Raw genomic sequence first — 18,792 nt, 5'->3', positions numbered from 1 at the left:
TAAAATATAATTCTTATTTAAGAATTAAATTCGTTTCTGCTTTATTTTGACAATAAAGAGGAGATTTAACCTAATTTGAGACTAAAAAATATCTGAAAAAATTTGACGATTTTCCTAAGCCTATTGCCTTGCTTTTTTATGTCGAAAATTGCCCCTTTTCTGCAGTCATATATTCAAGAAAGCATAATTTTTATTTCAGAATTGAATTCTATTCTGCTTTATTTTGATAATAAAGGGGAGATTTTACCCAATTTGAGACTAAAAAATATTTGAAAAAATTTGATGATTTTCCTAAGCCTATAGCCTTGCCTTTTTATGTCGAAAATTGCCCCTTTTCTGCAGTCATATATTCAAGAAAGTATAATTTTTATTTCAGAATTGAATTCTATTCTGCTTTATTTTGACAATAAAGGGGAGATTTTACCCAATTTGAGACTAAAAAATATTTGGAAAAATTTGACGATTTTCCTAAGCCTATTGCCTTGCTTTTTTATGTCGAAAATTGCCCCTTTTCTGCAGTCATATATTCAAGAAGGTATAATTTTTATTTCAGAATTGAATTCTATTCTGCTTTATTTTGATAATAAAGGGGAGATTTTACCCAATTTGAGACTAAAAAATATTTGAAAAAATTTGATGATTTTCCTAAGCCTATAGCCTTGCCTTTTTATGTCGAAAATTGCCCCTTTTCTGCAGTCATATATTCAAGAAAGCATAATTTTTATGTCAGAATTGAATTCATTTCTGCTTTATTTTGATAATAAAGGGGAGATTTTACCCAATTTGAGACTAAAAAATATTTGGAAAAATTTGACGATTTTCTTAAGCCTATAGCCTTGCCTTTTTATGTCGAAAATTGCCCCTTTTCTGCAGTCATATATTCAAGAAAGTATAATTTTTATTTCAGAATTGAATTCTATTCTGCTTTATTTTGATAATAAAGGGGAGATTTTACCCAATTTGAGACTAAAAAATATTTGGAAAAATTTGACGATTTTCCTAAGCCTATTGCCTTGCTTTTTTATGTCGAAAATTGCCCCTTTTCTGCAGTCATATATTCAAGAAAGTATAATTTTTATTTCAGAATTGAATTCTATTCTGCTTTATTTTGATAATAAAGGGGAGATTTTACCTAATTTGAGACTAAAAAATATTTGAAAAAAATTGATGATTTTCCTAAGCCTATAGCCTTGCCTTTTTATGTCGAAAATTGCCCCTTTTCTGCAGTCATATATTCAAGAAGGCATAATTTTTATTTCAGAATTGAATTCCATTCTGCTTTATTTTGATAGTAAAGTGGAGATTTTACCTAATTGGAGGCTAAAAAATATTTGGAAAAATGTGATGATTTTCCTAAGCCTATAGCCTTGCTTTTTTATGTCGAAAATTGCCCCTTTTCTGCAGTCATATATTCAAGAAAGTATAATTTTTATTTCAGAATTGAATTCTATTCTGCTTTATTTTGATAATAAAGGGGAGATTTAACCTAATTCAAGACTGAAAAATATTTGAAAAAAATTGATGATTTTCCCAAGCCTATAGCCTTGCTTTTTTATGTTGAAAATTGCCCCTTTTCTGCAGTCCTATATTCAAGAAGGCATAATTTTTATTTCAGAATTGAATTCCATTCTGCTTTATTTTGATAGTAAAGTGGAGATTTTACCTAATTGGAGGCTAAAAAATATTTGGAAAAATGTGATGATTTTCCTAAGCCTATAGCCTTGCTTTTTTATGTCGAAAATTGCCCCTTTTCTGCAGTCATATATTCAAGAAAGTATAATTTTTATTTCAGAATTGAATTCCATTCTGCTTTATTTTGATAATAAAGGGGAGATTTAACCTAATTCAAGACTGAAAAATATTTGAAAAAATTTGATGATTTTCCTAAGCCTATAGCCTTGGTTTTTTATGTTGAAAATTGCCCCTTTTCTGCAGTCCTATATTCAAGAAAGCATAATTTTTATTTCAGAATTGAATTCATTTCTGCTTTATTTTGATAATAAAGGGGATATTCAACCTAATTTAAGACTGAAAAATATTTGAAAAAAATTGATTTTTTTCCCAAGCCTATAGCCTTGGTTTTTTATGTTGAAAATTGCCTCTTTTCTGCAGTCCTATATTCAAGAAAGCATAATTTTTATTTCAGAATTGAATTCCATTCTGCTTTATTTTGATAATAAAGGGGAGATTTTACCTAATTTGAGACTAAAAAATATTTGGAAAAATTTGATGATTTTCCTAAGCCTATAGCCTTGCTTTTTTATGTTGAAAATTGCCCCTTTTCTGCAGTCCTATATTCAAGAAGGCATAATTTTTATTTCAGAATTGAATTCCATTCTGCTTTATTTTGATAATAAAGGGGAGATTTTACCTAATTTGAGACTAAAAAATATTTGGAAAAATTTGATGATTTTCCTAAGCCTATAGCCTTGCTTTTTTATGTTGAAAATTGCCCCTTTTCTGCAGTCATATATTCAAGAAGGCATAATTTTTATTTCAGAATTGAATTCCATTCTGCTTTATTTTGATAATAAAGGGGAGATTTTACCTAATTTGAGACTAAAAAATATTTGGAAAAATTTGATGATTTTCCTAAGCCTATAGCCTTGCTTTTTTATGTTGAAAATTGCCCCTTTTCTGCAGTCCTATATTCAAGAAGGCATAATTTTTATTTCAGAATTGAATTCCATTCTGCTTTATTTTGATAATAAAGGGGAGATTTTACCTAATTTGAGACTAAAAAATATTTGGAAAAATTTGATGATTTTCCTAAGCCTATAGCCTTGCTTTTTTATGTTGAAAATTGCCCCTTTTCTGCAGTCATATATTCAAGAAGGCATAATTTTTATTTCAGAATTGAATTCCATTCTGCTTTATTTTGATAATAAAGGGGAGATTTTACCTAATTTGAGACTAAAAAATATTTGGAAAAATTTGATGATTTTCCTAAGCCTATAGCCTTGCTTTTTTATGTTGAAAATTGCCCCTTTTCTGCAGTCCTATATTCAAGAAGGCATAATTTTTATTTCAGAATTGAATTCCATTCTGCTTTATTTTGATAATAAAGGGGAGATTTTACCTAATTTGAGACTAAAAAATATTTGGAAAAATTTGATGATTTTCCTAAGCCTATAGCCTTGCTTTTTTATGTTGAAAATTGCCCCTTTTCTGCAGTCATATATTCAAGAAAGTATAATTTTTATTTCAGAATTGAATTCCATTCTGCTTTATTTTGATAATAAAGGGGAGATTTTACCTAATTTGAGACTAAAAAATATTTGGAAAAATTTGATGATTTTCCTAAGCCTATAGCCTTGCTTTTTTATGTTGAAAATTGCCTCTTTTCTGCAGTCCTATATTCAAGAAGGCATAATTTTTATTTCAGAATTGAATTCATTTCTGCTTTATTTTGATAATAAAGGGGATATTCAACCTAATTTAAGACTGAAAAATATTTGAAAAAATTTGATGATTTTCCTAAGCCTATAGCCTTGGTTTTTTATGTTGAAAATTGCCCCTTTTCTGCAGTCATATATTCAAGAAGGCATAATTTTTATTTCAGAATTGAATTCCATTCTGCTTTATTTTGATAATAAAGGGGAGATTTTACCTAATTTGAGACTAAAAAATATTTGGAGAAATTTGACGATGTACCTAAGGCTATAGCCTTGCTTTTTTATATCAGAAATTGCCCCTTGTCTGCAGTCCTTTATTCAAGAAAATATACTTCTTATTTCAGAATTGAATTCAATTCTGCTTTATTTTGATAATAAAGGGGAGATTTAACCTAATTTGGGGTAAAAAATATGTAATGAAATTTGACGATTTTCCTAAGCTTGTAGCCTTATTGTTTTATATGGAGAATCGACCTTTGTTCACCGTCCTATTTTCAAGAAAATATTATTCTTAATGCAGAATTAAATGAAATTTTTTTTTATTATATAAAGGTGAATCAACCTGATTGGGGACGAAAGGATATGATAAAAAATTGACGATTTTTCTAATCCTAGAGCCTTGGCTATATAGAGGTGAATAAACCAATTTTAAGACGAAAAAGTTTTTGCAAGAATTTGATGGTTTGGTTAAGATTACCTTTACATTTTCATCGAAAATCGACCCGTCCTCACAGTCCTAATTTCAAACAAAATAGACGCCTATTGCAGAATTAGATTCAATGCTGCTTTATTTGGATTATATAGAGGAGAATAAGTTCAATTTGGGACGATTTTGCTAATCCTATAGCCGTAATTTCTTTAAAGAAGTTAAACTGTTCGTAAAGTCACTAATTTTCGAAAAATACATCTTTCATCCCAGAATTAAATTAAATTCTTCTTTAATTTTACCTATAAAATTAACCTTCTTCGAAAAATTTTTTGAAAAAATTTATAATTTTTCCAAGCCTATAGGCTTGTATTTTTCCTGATATAGGCCTTTAAATCGCCTTTAAAAACGTTGCTTCTTTACTTTTATGGCGGTTTACGACCAAAATGCTTGAGGCTTGGTAGGTCAAAGACAAACACGAGTAATGGTTTTCACCAAAATCTAACCCTATAGCCTATAGCTAGTTCGTTTTTCATCTCAACAACAGGCTTCGAAAAAGCTTCAACGTCTTGAGTTGCCTGAAGGCTTGACGGTAATTGTGGGAAACATCAGTCCGATGGAGATGTTCAGGACACTGGTGGCACACAAAATTTGTCTTTATATGTGGTGTGTTGTTTCGGAGTTGAGGCTTGAAAGTTTCATAGGAAACTCACAAATTTTTTGTTAAGTCCGGCAAAGGAGGTTTTGCTTTCAAAGGGATCTGTTTTTAACAAGGCAGGGAATGATTGGCCATAGGAAATGCAGTAATGAATTTATATGATAGTTTACTTCACTCTCTGATTTGATATAAATAGCAGAATCAAAGGTCGTTGAAAGTTTAAGAGACAAAGCGAAAATGAAGCTGAAGAGAAGACCAAGAGCCAACAATAGTCGCAGTTCATTGAGGTAAGGGAAAATGACGAATTAGTCTGTTTTCTACGCTTTGGCGAAGCATACTGGCCAAGAGCCAACTCAAAAAATCGAACTTTTACAAACACTCAAGTCCACTGCTTCTTGTAGTACGCTGGTACAAGTGAATAACAGATCTGATGCAGTTGTTGAAAATGTTTTACAATACGATATACTGTACAAGCAACAGAAGCAACCTTAAAACAGCAATCCAAAACTAAAATTCTTTTTATTTGACAGGTTTCTTTGAAAATCAAAACTTTCTCGGTCAACCAAGGTCAAAACGTTTTTATGGAATACCGAAAACAGTACAAAGAAAAATTTACGCTATGAATCGAGACTCTAGAATTTCACTCCGTGCACTGCAGACTTCGGGCAACGGATTAGCTTGCCAGATTACACCCTTTTCAAAGGTTTTTACTACACCTTGCATCGTAGTTGATTACCAACGATCACTCTTTTACCCATAATTCATACTGGACACAGATTAATAAATCAAAAGAAACAACATATCCCACGATAGGCATAACTAGAGTTCTTAGTTCATTACCTTAAATAGACCATGGCATATCTGCACGAACAGGCTCGTTGACAAAAAAGCGCCTTAATGTTGTCATGATCAATTCGGGCTACAAATACATAAATTTAAATTGAACGAGACAAAACATTCTTCACTAAACGACCAATAATAACCAAAATATGCTATACAGAGTTTACGATATACAAAGCTGCACATTTAAGTCCCTAAAAATAAACAAACAAGGTACGTTGAATGACTTACCCACTTGGGATAGATGTCTGCAGCAAGCATCTTTATGGCAGTGGGAAGAAGCCAAAAATGGTGTTTACCAGGGCCTAATATGACGCAGAACTGGGAACCGCCACTAAAAACTTCGTAGCAAAGCATACAAAAAGTAGCAAATAAATAAATATGAAAAGGTTAAAAAACTGGCTGGACTCTGAATCTACTGCACTAAGAACGAGGGTAGGAAACAGAAGACAAAAAGTGGGAATTGCTTTTCAGGTTTCCCTTCTTCCAAGAAAAACGTCTTTGCCTTTTTTGAATACACTTTATAAATACCATCCACAGGGTCATAGCTTTGACAAGAGCACTGTAAAATGCGGACCACGTGGATGTTCGTTAAAATACTAATTTAGCTATGACCTCGTTTTGAAAATTCATCGATCTTTTGAGTCCTAAATTTTCTATTTCAGATTCGGATTGAGGACCTGAATATTAGTAAGTTTTCGTGTTTGCCCGTGATAAGCAACTGAGGGTGAAAATTTTCACCAAAAACCATTTTGCCATGAAACCCTTTTATATCGCAAGAAATCTACAGTACAATATTTGAGGGGTGAGCCCTAATCGGAGCAAATCAAGTCGTACAACGAAGTTTGGAGAGGTTGTAAGTTGAATTTGTATAATAAACGAATGAGAACCGTAAAGCATTGCACACTAGAAAATGGCACAACATCGGGGATCGTTATCACAGAAAAATCTGTCTTTAGTCTTTATACATAGTTTACAAAACATGGCATAAAAAATCAGGAGAAACTTCCAGAGCCTATTACTAGCAGTGATAGGGTGCTATCGTAAACTAAGAACAGCCTCTGATATCCTTTTCCCAGAAAAGGACATGAAGTTAAACAAACTGGACTTTGAAAAAGCTTGAAGAAATGTTACAGTTGAATCAGATGAATGTTTTGAAACGCGTAAGGAAGTCCAATCCTATTTTCACTTTGAGTTTTTAACAGCATCATCGTGTAAAGACACTGATGAAAATAAAAGCAATGGCGTCAGCACTTGAGACTGTTGTATGAACATGGGCGAGCACACTGCTTGATTGGTATCTTGAGTTCTTCTACCCTCGGTCTAAGAATTCCTTGGCCACGTGTGCAGTCAACGAACGTCCGACCAGAAAACCTAGACTGGCCCCTTCGGATGAACTTCTTTTACACGTGATGGAAGTATGATTAAAACAACTGTTTTCAAGGCCAAAGCATGATTAGGTGAGCAAGAATTCGTGGTTCAAACACTGCGCAGCGGTTGCTCGTTTCTCTGGGACGTAGTCTAACATTGGCTCAATGAACGAAGAGAACTGCTCAGCATCCTTGACTGGCCATTCGTATTTATCGATGAGAACGTCGCGAAGGCACCTTCAGGAGAAAAGATCGGAATTTAGCTCAGTGGTATGAAAGGAGAAACGTTTGCATCAGTGGAGATCAATATTTTTCATGTGGTCTTATAGTCACAAATTATTGTTAAAATAAAAATATTGAATTGTAAACAATGCTGTTTCTTCCAAAATTATTAACCCTTTCCAATTTCAATTTTTACTTTCAAAAATCAATTTCTGGTCGATTTAATTACAAGTTAGCACTGAACTGGGGAAATAGCGGGTTTCCCTGCTTCGGGGTCGTTTCTCCATTCAATATAAGCATTTTTTCTTTTATGGTAATAGCATTCAGTCCTCGTTTTACTTTAAGGGTAGCTAAATGATATATTGAAAACATTATGTCATGGATAGTTAGGACTTTACAATCTCCCTTTTCAATGAAAGTAGAGTATAAAAAATCTAACTTAACGAGCAGAAACAACTGATTGATACACAAAACTCAAATGAAGCATGAATGGAAATTTTGCCCATAAGCATGGGTTTGATAGCAGTCAAAATATTGGTACTCAGTTGGCACTCTGTGACTCTCATCTTTCGAGCTTTAACATATGCTCATTGGTCTCACATAAATCATATCATAAATGAATAAATTTATAATTTGAATAAATAACAAATAAATGATATGAATAAGAATGGCTATCTTTTTTGAAAACGGCATATATCTCATGTCAGCCTCTGATCTAGAAACAATTTTCGAGGACAAAGCAGGTATAATGAATTACAGATATGCCTTTCAATGATAAAACCTACTTACCATGGGCGCAATTTCTTTATGTGTTTCAAGTCGCCTGAAAAACAAAGCCAAATTCAGCCATCAAATGTTGCCAACAGACAAAGTAATTTTATAAGCAACAATTCAAACAAACTGACAAAAAATCATGGCTAATAATTTTAGGTTTCATCAAAATACAGTGAAGATTTCCCATGCAAGTCTTGCTCTAAAGGTTTCTTAGGAAAAGATGCATTTTGGTAAATAAAAGTTCCGAAATCATCTTCTGTGATTAATCAACCAACCAATCAACCATTACAGCTAATCACTTCAACAAAAACGAATTTTTGAATTCTTACTGTTTCCATTTCACGAAGGGAAAAATAAACTTTAAAAAAACCGAGCAAGTTTTTCAGCAGCACCAATAGATATGTGAGCCTGTAAATGCTGTGAGGTTGTGAGGTTGATTTTCGCAAAAAATATAAAAAGTGGATTAAAACTAATACCTTTTCGGGTAAAATAATCGCGCGAGTATTTTCCGGATAAGGATATGTGCTTTGGCAGTCGCCCTAGCAGCTCCATTATCAGAGCAATATGATCTGAAAAAAGTTAAAAAATGATTAGATAAACTGTAAAACAGATGATAATCAATTGAACGATCAAGCAATCAGAAAATTGAGAGAGCAAACACTCAGACGATAAAATGTTGAATCAGATAATCATAAATGCAATCGTTCGACAAGCAAACAAAGAAACAATCAAGCGAGCAAATTTTAGATTAAGAATTGCGCAATCAGATTATCACAAAATAGAAGAATTAAATAGTCAGTAGATCAAGCGAAAAAATAATCATACCAACAAACAATTAGATGATCATAAAATGGAAAGGAGAGAGAGATAATTAAGCAGCGTTATGCCTTGCATTGAAGTTAAGCTGTATTTGAAAATTGAATGAAAATTTCAAATCTTTTTCAAAGGTCCCGCTGGCAGTTATGCTGGTTATACATCACTATGTGAAAAATTCTGGTCAACTAGAATTCGTATTCAAAAATTTAGCATACCTTCATCCCTTGAATAGTCTTCGCCGGAATGAGGTTCGAAAAGAAAGTCACCAGTTGCAAGTTCAAAAGCCTGGCAAAATAAGCATTTTGATAAAAAGTCTTAAACATGATACCAAATGATATATAGGTGACCTGACCACTCATTAAAAATCACCTGTTAAAAGCATTACATTGAAGAAAGACTGCAAATTCCTATTTTGATGGGGACGCTCCAATAATCACTATACGTATCTCGTTGTTTATTATAAAACAATATTCAAAGCTAAGGGATTGTTGTTCATAGTCTTAAAAAAACGCCGGGTTGGATTCAATAACATGTCATTATTTTTGAAGGAAATTTTATAGGGCACAAGGAAATTTTAGTAAGTTATAATATAGGTTTTCTTGACAACAACTAGGCGCAATTGAAGTATTTTATTTACTTTCAAATTTAGGTCTATTGTTATCAAATTCTTCTAGTAATTTGATTAGATCTGGTAATTTTCTATTGCACAAAAAAAGTTACATTTCGAAGGCCTACCATACAAGCAGTGCTCCAAATATCTGCAGGGGGTCCATACCCTGAGCCAATTAAAACCTCTATGCTTCTATACTGCCGGGTCTGAATTTCTTCAGTGAAATGGTGATGCTGAAAAGATTGACAAAGGTTACTCAAAATCATTGTCTTTAAGCAGTTACTCAAAATCACTGTCTTTGAGCAGTTACTCAAAATCACTGTCTTTCACTCAAAATTCACTCAAAAAACGTGAGTGATATCTAGCATTTGGGCTGATCTGAATATCCCCCCCTTATTATGGTATCAGATTCTGAAAACAGTCAACAAATCACATCTGATTCACGATGCATTTTCCATTAGCAAATGAATGGTGTTGTTTTAAACTATATTCTGACTGTAAAATAAGCATCACCCTTTAAAAAAATCACGTTTAACAAGTTTCCTTTCTCTACCAAGCACGGGGTATAGAATGGGCAGCTATCCTTGGCGTGTATGTGAAAAATTGGTTCGAAGACTAAGCCTTGGAGACTTTTCCTTGCACAACAAAATTTATCACACTTCCCCGACTTAACCAGGTTTTCCGCATTTTCAAAAACCAGCCGATTTCAAGTTTTTTTCAAACCCTGCCTATTGCAACATGAGTAGTAAAAATCGTCTACTCTTTTAAAATTGTCTACAGATTGAAGGAAGCATTATTCATACTTACAATCCAACAAGCATTGCCCAGATCAGCAATCTTAACTTTAATATTCTCATTTAGAGTTCCTGACACCTCACAAGCGTATTTTGGACCTAGAATGGGTTTACATCATTTGTTGTGGATAAATGCTTGGGAATATTCAAAGGCATCATTAAATAATTTCATGTTATCATAATAATCGTAAGAAACTGCAAAATAGATATGTCCAGTTTACATTGACGGCTTTCCTCTTCACTATTCGAAGGAACAACGTTCAAAGAAAATCTTGATTTGCAACAATCCAGCATATATGTCGAGATGTGCAACATTTCGAAGCATATTAATGACAAAAGGATAAGAAAGATTCTAAATGATCAAAATTCATATCCTTTAAATTCAAACTAAGAATATAAATATTTATTGTTGACACAAACTGCTCAATAAAATTTCCCTGAAGTAAAGGTCATATATACGAAACGAACTCCCAGAACAAGGAAAAATCATTGGATCGATTCTTGACAAAAGAAAACAAATTTCAGAACAAAAAAGTAGAATTTCTTGTTAATCTTTTGGTACACCCTGACAAAATTTTATTGAAATTTTAAACTCTCAAGCTCTATACGGCGTAAAATGTGGAGATGAACTGATTGCACTTCCGTGACTTTTCTTTTGGTAACAACAAGATTTTGAGGACATAAAACGAAAGTTACTATATAATTAAACAAAAATATTATATTTGACGAGAACATAAACAAAATTTTGTCTCGCTAATCTTGTGGTTACAATGGCTCGGAAAAGAACCAATTCCCTTTAAAATTTGCATCTCTAAACAAAATGTTTTTGCATGAATATAATCTGCTCAGAAAAATCAGTCAAATATCAAATACCTTTTTCTGTCGTTTCCATCTCATCATCGTCATCAAGTTTTAGAGTATCAGCAATTTGTTTCTCGACATCTCCATTAAAACCTGTTAAAAGTGCTAACCTTTAAATATGGCTATGAAAAAAGCAAAAATTTTGAGTCATACTTAAGCTTTTCGTCTGAGACCCTTCAGAGTGCATATCGTCAGAACATGGATCGAAAACTCTACGCTAGGAAATATATATACCCAGTTGTAGATTGAAATAGGCCAATTAGAAAACGCGAGCACATTACTGTTGAGGTGATCCATGACTGTTACCAATGGAGCCCTAAGGTGAAAACAAACTCCTTCTGTCTAGGCGGTTTTTTCGTGTTTATGTAAATAGATGTGCTCTACTTTTTTCAATGCCATTCATATGTTTTGTACGACCAAAAGTTGTTAACTCATTAAAAGACCAGTTTCTTTAGCATTCACCAATAAATACTTGGAGAGCTCCTTTAATAACCGAGATTTTTAACACATCAAAATATTAGGCCGATCTGTTTTGATTTTCAGCAGCATGACCAGCTAATTGCAATATCTTTCAACCATACTTTCATGTTTTAAGAAATATCATGAATATTAAAAAACTGACTTCGTGGCAGTTTTTCCAAACACGAGAACAAGCTATTTTAATTCTCATACAGACCGATGTGCCAACCTGGGAAAGAGGGGATCCCAACGGATGTTAGGTAGCAAATACATAGACAAATGAAAAATATGTTAAGTACGTCAACATACTATTGTAAACATGATCCAATATTTCGTTGTTTTGTTCATCACTAGAAGGCTTATCTTTGTCTTCACATCTATCTTTCTTGTCCTTGTTGACTTCATTCTCTTTTTCAAAACTTTTCATGGTGACATCTTCATTACAAGATAAGTTTCCGCAACCCTTTTCATTCTTATTTACTCCTTGCCTTTGATTTTGAAAATTGATATCGTAGCCTTCATCCATCGATTTACCAGAACCTTTACTTTTTGAAATTTCTTGTTCTAATTCCTCTTTTTCCTCAAGAGGCTCTTCATTTGTTTCGTCTTTCTCGGTCGTATTCGAGTTTGTGCCATTATTGTGCTTTTCAAGCTGTTTTTTAATTTTCTTTTTTAATTTCTTTTTTCTATTTCTCGACATTTTTCCATTGGCCATTTGCTGCTGAAAGAAAAAATCTTAAAAATATTAACATTATCAACTTCGAATTATCAACTTTTTTAAAAGAGAATACATAAAAATTAGGCGTCAAGTCAATAGCATCAATCATATAAAACTTAAACGCTTTGAGAAAAATAACAGGGTTAGCGAAAAATAACATTTTTTGAGGTTACAAAAAATTAGCAGTGGTTAGCCATAATCAACAAGTCCGAAGAAAAATGCAGTAAAAAAACAACAATGTCGTTTCCCCTTGGAGACCAAAGAGCACCAATAGAATGGCAAAGACCCTGAAATTTAGATAATGAGCTTCAAAAAACACGTTTTACTGAACTGAAAAGCCTGCTTTCCATTTGAACGATATCAGTCATTCTCAACAACACTTCTGCCTCGGCCTAGAGGTTTCTTGAATGCCTCTTTAAAATGCCTCAAAGCATTGACATGGTTCGATTAAATGAATATCTGACAAGAGGTATTATAATAAGACGAGAGGCAGATCCTTATGAATCCCAGCAAAGGAAACATCTAAGATCTAAATCCACTTCAATTCAAATTGTGTTAACGGATTATGATTATGATGATCAGTGCATGCCCTATTTGAATTAAGTCATTCTTTTGTAACCATTAAAACAGACTGTATCTAATCTTTTAAAAAACCATGCATACCTTTTCAGCGACATGAACTGGCGCGGTTCCACCTAAATAAAGAAAAATGGCTGTTAGAAATATGGTTTAATTTTAAAGAGTATATGCTGAATGTAAGAACGCCATTTGGAAGCTTCAAAAATAGCATTTTACATGAATATTCTAAAACGTCATGCTAAATTAAAGAAAAACAGGATTCATTTTTGTGCTTGATCTAAGATGAACACACGGCACGGCAGATAAATAATTCGACCAAAAAACCAACACTATCTAGCAAACAGGGCCTAAAATTGAGCTTGCATTTGTGTCTTATAAGGAGACCGAAGATCGCGATAGAAATTTTTTTCTAAAATCCACACAGACAAACTCTGGTTCAAGAGCATTTTGTAAGAAAAGATATCTCCTATATACGTTCTAATAGATCAATGGCAGCTCGCGCCAGTACAAAGGAATTGGCTTTTCTTAAAATTTCTATATGCCATTATGGTTTCCATATGCCAGTTCCATACTTGTGTCCATTATGGTTTCCAGCAAGAACTCGGGTAAGGGTCATTCTGATTGAAAAACTAGCAGATATTCCGAATTGAAAAATTCCATTCTTAAGACATTCACACTTCCTGCTCTATTTTTAACATCGGGGTATAAAACATGTTTTTCTGCAAGATTGTACAACAGCAACAATAAAAACAACAACAACAGCAAACACATCTTACCTAATGACCTTGAAACCTTCCCAGCGGCAGAGGCAGAGGCAGCTTCTGAAGCCAACTTCTGAATATCATCTTGGGTTATGCAAACCAGTATATTTTCAGGCTTTACGTCAGTGTGAATGATTTTGCATTTTGTGTGTAGATAGTTAAGCCCTTCCAAGGTCTGCGAATAATTGAGAATATTGAAAAGAGAGAGTTTCGAACACTAAATTCAAAGTGGAGCTTTGATAATTATAAGTGAAAAGCTGATGAACAAGATTTTATGAAGAAGTTTTAACTATGATGGTTGCTCAAGAGACTGGAACAAAATAATCGAAGTAGGCATACGTGCAATTAGCAAATCACGTTGAGTGGTTTATTGAAAGATTCCATGTTTAAGCGTCTGCGCTTTTCTAGAGGTTGGGGGTTTTCTTTCAAAACAGGGAACATAGGACTGTGGCATGCTTAGCGACACTTGATAAAACCTGGCCAACGATATAGTTGCGAGCCTATGAATCAAAATATCAAAAAATCGAAGGAGGTTCTTGATATTGTGGTGGCGCACGGTAGATAGCGACAGAAAACGTGTTACATTTTACCATATAATCATTAATTCGATACATCACGCGTTTTGGATGCACGAATCGCCTGTTTGCCATCATACGCCTTAAACACCAGGCATTTCGCTGGCCATTTAAATTCCTATTGGTCAGACTATACAATAGACCTATTATTAGGGAGCCAATCGGCTTATCTTCAATGTTGCTCAATTTCAAACACACTGCAAAGCCTAGGGTGTCTTAGGGAAGAAACTTTAAAAGAAGGAACTTAGAGAAGCTGTGAAAACTATTAATTGGCTGACATAAACAGGCTAAGGCTGCCTTAGAAACGCATCATGCTTCAACAACTGGTAAAAGCAATATCAAGAAGAAGTTGAGTTTTCAATTGCTTCTTGAAAGGTTACCATTTCTTCACAACTAATGTGAGATAAAAACCAAATATTAAATACCTGCTTTATGATTGTTTTCACAAGAGGCAAGGGAATCCCTTTGTAGTTCGATTTTATAATCATGCGAAGAAGATTATGGCCTAGCACCTCAAAAACCATACAAATATCTGGATTAGTTAAAGATTTCACAAACACAATCAGTTGAAAATATTACTTTAGAACAATTTGAAAGTAATATCTGCTTTGAAGACGAATGCAGCTCATATTACAGTGACTGTCATACAGTTGTACAAAACAATATATTTGATTAGTAATATATTTCGATCTAACAATGTTTAAAACATAACTGTTATTGAAGAACAGAAAATATCACTGCAAGATACAAGCAATCGATATCACAAATTCATTTAAGCTGTGACGAAAGTATGCACTTTTTACATGCCATACACCGCGTTCTTTTACACACGATGGGTAATTTGTATTTGTTTTGTACAGAAGTACGCACCCAGGCATCTTTAATGATAAAAAATTCATTCAGTCGAGAGTTTTACTCAACCAAAGAAATTTCCAGAATTACACATAAACCTTTTCAATATTTCCGATCCTAGTGCAAAAATCATTATAAAATAAAGAAACCCAGGGACCTTAAGGGAAATATAGACACCCCTCTTCGGCCTCTTTGTCTTAAACAGAAAACCATACTGGTCACACACCATACTGGTCACATACCATACTGGTCGCACACCATACTGGTCACACACCATACTGGTCGCATACCATACTGGTTTGCCTCCAATTGAAAGTGCTATGCAATAGCCCAAATAAGTGACGTCAATTCAACTTCTCATATCATTTCTGGACGTGCAAGAAAAAAGGATACGAGTTCCGTGAATTCCAGAAATCTTGAAATTGTCTAAAAGTTGGACCACATGCGGGTATCCTGGATCCTTTGGGTCAGCTGTATGAACCTGAAATCAAACAGATAGTCATTTTACAACATGCTAACCTACTTCTTAGTTCCATAAGAAAAGTTTCACAGCAGCAAGAGCTTACAAAAATCTCACCTGTGCGCTAAAAACGCAGAAAAGGTGGGAAATGCAAGAACTGCCTCGATAAGCAGGTTTCAAGGCGATATACAGGCATAGATTTCCATGGGATTACAGGCATAGATTTCCATGGGATTACAGGCATAGATTTCCATGGGATTACAGGCATAGATTTCCATGGGATTACAGGCATAGATTTCCATGGGATTACAGGCATAGATTTCCATGGGATTACAGGCATAGATTTCCATGGGATTACAGGCATAGATTTCCATGGGATTACAGGCATAGATTTCCATGGGATTACAGGCATAGATTTCCATGGGATTACAGGCAAAGATTTCCATGGGATTACAGGCATAGATTTCCATGGGATTACAGGTATAGATTTCCATGGGATTACAGGCATAGATTTCTAGATATATCAGATTTTATACTAATCCACAGAAATATGTTACTTAAACAAAAACTTTTCACGTTTTGTATTTTTTATACTGCAAGTTTTCACAGTCTTTAAATATGTGGACAATTTTTTGGCGGTAGAGAACTTGAGAATGGCTTTGAAAAAAGCAACCAAAAAGCAATCATTTCACATGCTACTGAAAGCTTTTTCGTCAGATAATAAAACGTCAGAATAAGGGTCAGAATGAACACGATGAAAAATATATACCCAGTTGTGGATCGAAATAGGCCAATCAGAAAAACGCAAGCACAAGACCGGTATAGTTGACCAATCAGTGCCGCGAGCCTAAAGAAAAATTACCAATGGAGTCCAAGAGAGAAAACGAACTCCTTCTGTCTACACAATGGCGGCTTTTTCGTTTGTATGTAGATCGACTCCAAAACTGCTAGATGGAAGGACGACCGGGCTCTGCCAATTATCCGAAACATGTCGTCATTACAGAGTTTTGCACAATCTGGGTTATCTAAAAGATGTTGACCGATGGCAGAATCACTTGTTTTAGCGGTGTTTCTAGACCTACAAGATCAAAGCTCTTTGAGGAGCAGTTTTGTTTCTTATGTTGGAAGGAACATGTTGTTTTATCCTATCCCCAAATATATCCAGTTGTGGATCGATACATAACCGATTTTTCTGGACAACGGCTATTCCAAAGATCTAATTTCTTTATTGAAATGCAAAGACGAATACAGGTTCTCAGCTGACCAGAAGTTTGGTCCACAAAAGTAACCAGTTTGTCTTAAAATGCCATCCATGGATTGGTCACAATTCCTTGCGATTTGAAAGTCAGGGGAAAAGTTATCGAAAATTTCATCAACTGTCGGCAGCTCAAAGAATGCAGCTTTTCTGTATGCAAGAAATTTTCCCACCCAAAAACTGTGTATTTTCATTCTTGATCTTTTCGACCCTAATTCTGACGTGTTATACTCTAACTTTGTAAAATGTTTACTTTCAAAGTCATTTCTAATTATTTGAATAGTTGGTAAACAAAAATAGAGGAAACTGGGTAGTAAACGAGAAACACGCAACTAGAAGTATTATATTACACATACGAACTATATGTACTCATTCTTTGTAAATAAAAAGTACTCTGAGGGTTGAAAGCACTAAAAAGTTCAATATTATCCAATGATTTTATCTTACTGTACTTTAAGGAACTTGCTTGAAATCTAAAAAGGAAGTTCTTTTCTGGGCTCAAATGTCACAGGGATCCTGAGACAGTATGAAACAGCATTGTGGTGTTAGCATTATGAAACAGAATTTGTTATAAATTTGCGTCATACCGTTTGCAAAAGTTTCATTTCATCAACGGCTGTTTCAGTATAATGGGAAGCACTTTTGACAATCTTCAGAGCGACGAAACTTTTCATCCTTCAAGAAAACAAGAATTACATCTGTCATTGTAAAAAAAGCAAACGGTAAATATAGCGTAATGTCTGCCATGTAGCGTGTCATCTTACTGCAGTAGGTAGAAGTGTACTGGTTCGAGCTTACCATGGACAAAATTAGCAAAGATAAAACAGAAATAAGATTACGGAGACAAAAGACTTGGATGCCTTGAAACAAATCATACTACACAATAAAGAAAAGAAAACGTTTGAAATTCCTCCTTATCAAGAAATGGCCGTTCATTGCAAATATAGAGAAACAACAAATATTGTATCAATGTTATAACTTTTAAGGGTTGGAATTGTACAGCATTTTCTCTTTTAAGCATCCATTTGTTTGAAAAGCGAACTTCAAGATGCGAGGATTGGAATATAAAAATAATCACTAAATGATAGCTATTTGAAAACCTTCATATTTAAAGCAAAAATGTTCGAATGAGAGATATTTTGTTGTTTTAACAGTTTACTGATTTCTGCTTCTACATTTGATCATTTTTATCGTAAAAAGATTGTTAAGTAGAGAATAATCTTAAAGCTTTAATTTCAAGATTCTGATTGTAAGTAACTCCTTTTTAAAGTTTAGGTTTTTCTAATATTGTACATGTTTAAAACAGCACCTTTGTTGCTGAAAAAGCAACCCTGTATAAATAATTATATTATTATTATTATTGTTATTGTTATCTGTATAATTCTGTAGTTGTTAAGACATTTCGTTTATTGAAACTCTCATACGTTCTAGAAGCATGTGAAAGTTGACAGTGTGTTCATTAATTCAAATTAGATGTTATTTCATCAAAGCGATGCATTTTCAAACAAGCTTTTATCATCCTATACATTAGGCCATGTAGCTTCTCAAATATTTAAATCAGAAGCACACGCTCTTCAGATTTTCGCAATCGGGAGCGTGTGAAAATACGACACGAATTCGTACGCGATTACGCAATATCAACGGTTGAGAGCCATAAAAGATGCGAACACCACTCTTTCCAAGCAGCAATTTTGCTGAATAAAATTAAATCGCAGTTATGCCGTGTTTTGAATCAAGCTCATTTTATGTCTGAAACCCGCATAGGTATTTGAAAAAAACCTTCAAATGCTAAAGTAGAAACACTGTTAGCTTTCACAAGTGCATATTTTCAACGGTTCATTTGTGAAATTTCCAGGATTCGTGATCAACTTTATACCCTTGGACGAAGGGCGAAGAGCGAATTTTTAGAATTGCTGCACAGTTTAATGTTGAGCATCAATGTGGCCGTAAAGAAAAGAAACTAACAAAACTATTTTTGTGATGCAAAACTATTCCATTGCAATATTTATGATGCAAAGTATATTCTTCCACGAATACATAAATAAAGACAATTTTGTTCCTATTTTGACTTTTGTCAGTTGGTTTAGGCCTAACGAACTAAAGAATTTTGTGACTGAAGATTTAGCCGATTAACAGCTGCAAGGGGG

The 18,792-nt window shown here is 33.8% G+C and overlaps 2 protein-coding genes across 3 annotated transcripts in view; one reads left to right on the top strand and one right to left on the bottom strand.

The window, feature by feature from the left end:
- Positions 1 to 6,339, top strand: part of LOC135692929 (protein FAM72A) — a 34,447-nt gene extending 28,108 nt beyond the window's left edge. The window contains exon 5 of the mRNA XM_065211279.2: positions 6,205 to 6,339. Coding sequence (XP_065067351.2) covers positions 6,205 to 6,223 — 19 coding nt within the window. The 3' untranslated portion in view covers positions 6,224 to 6,339. The remainder of the gene's footprint in view (positions 1 to 6,204) is intronic.
- LOC135692926 (SRSF protein kinase 3) overlaps positions 5,502 to 18,792 on the bottom strand; it is a 34,068-nt gene continuing 20,777 nt past the window's right edge. The window contains exons 5-17 of one of the 2 annotated variants that reach the window (XM_065211276.2): positions 17,233 to 17,320; positions 15,324 to 15,411; positions 14,504 to 14,610; positions 13,519 to 13,678; positions 12,827 to 12,858; positions 11,755 to 12,163; positions 10,999 to 11,079; positions 10,139 to 10,224; positions 9,457 to 9,564; positions 8,937 to 9,006; positions 8,382 to 8,474; positions 7,921 to 7,954; positions 5,502 to 7,146 (exon numbers count right to left, since the gene is read on the bottom strand). In XM_065211276.2, the coding sequence (XP_065067348.2) occupies positions 6,996 to 7,146; positions 7,921 to 7,954; positions 8,382 to 8,474; positions 8,937 to 9,006; positions 9,457 to 9,564; positions 10,139 to 10,224; positions 10,999 to 11,079; positions 11,755 to 12,163; positions 12,827 to 12,858; positions 13,519 to 13,678; positions 14,504 to 14,610; positions 15,324 to 15,411; positions 17,233 to 17,320 (1,507 nt within the window). In that variant the 3' untranslated portion in view covers positions 5,502 to 6,995. Of the gene's footprint in view, positions 7,147 to 7,920; positions 7,955 to 8,381; positions 8,475 to 8,936; positions 9,007 to 9,456; positions 9,565 to 10,138; positions 10,225 to 10,998; positions 11,080 to 11,754; positions 12,167 to 12,826; positions 12,859 to 13,518; positions 13,679 to 14,503; positions 14,611 to 15,323; positions 15,412 to 17,232; positions 17,321 to 18,792 lie in introns of both variants that reach the window. The other variant, XM_065211275.2, reaches the window with a different exon arrangement.

Source organism: Rhopilema esculentum, chromosome 3 (assembly GCF_057945365.1).
Source record: "Rhopilema esculentum isolate cy_ngs chromosome 3, ASM5794536v1, whole genome shotgun sequence".
Lineage (NCBI taxonomy): Eukaryota > Metazoa > Cnidaria > Scyphozoa > Rhizostomeae > Rhizostomatidae > Rhopilema > Rhopilema esculentum.
The sequence above is the reverse complement of the archived record's forward strand: the minus strand, read 5'-3'. Positions and strand labels throughout refer to the sequence as shown.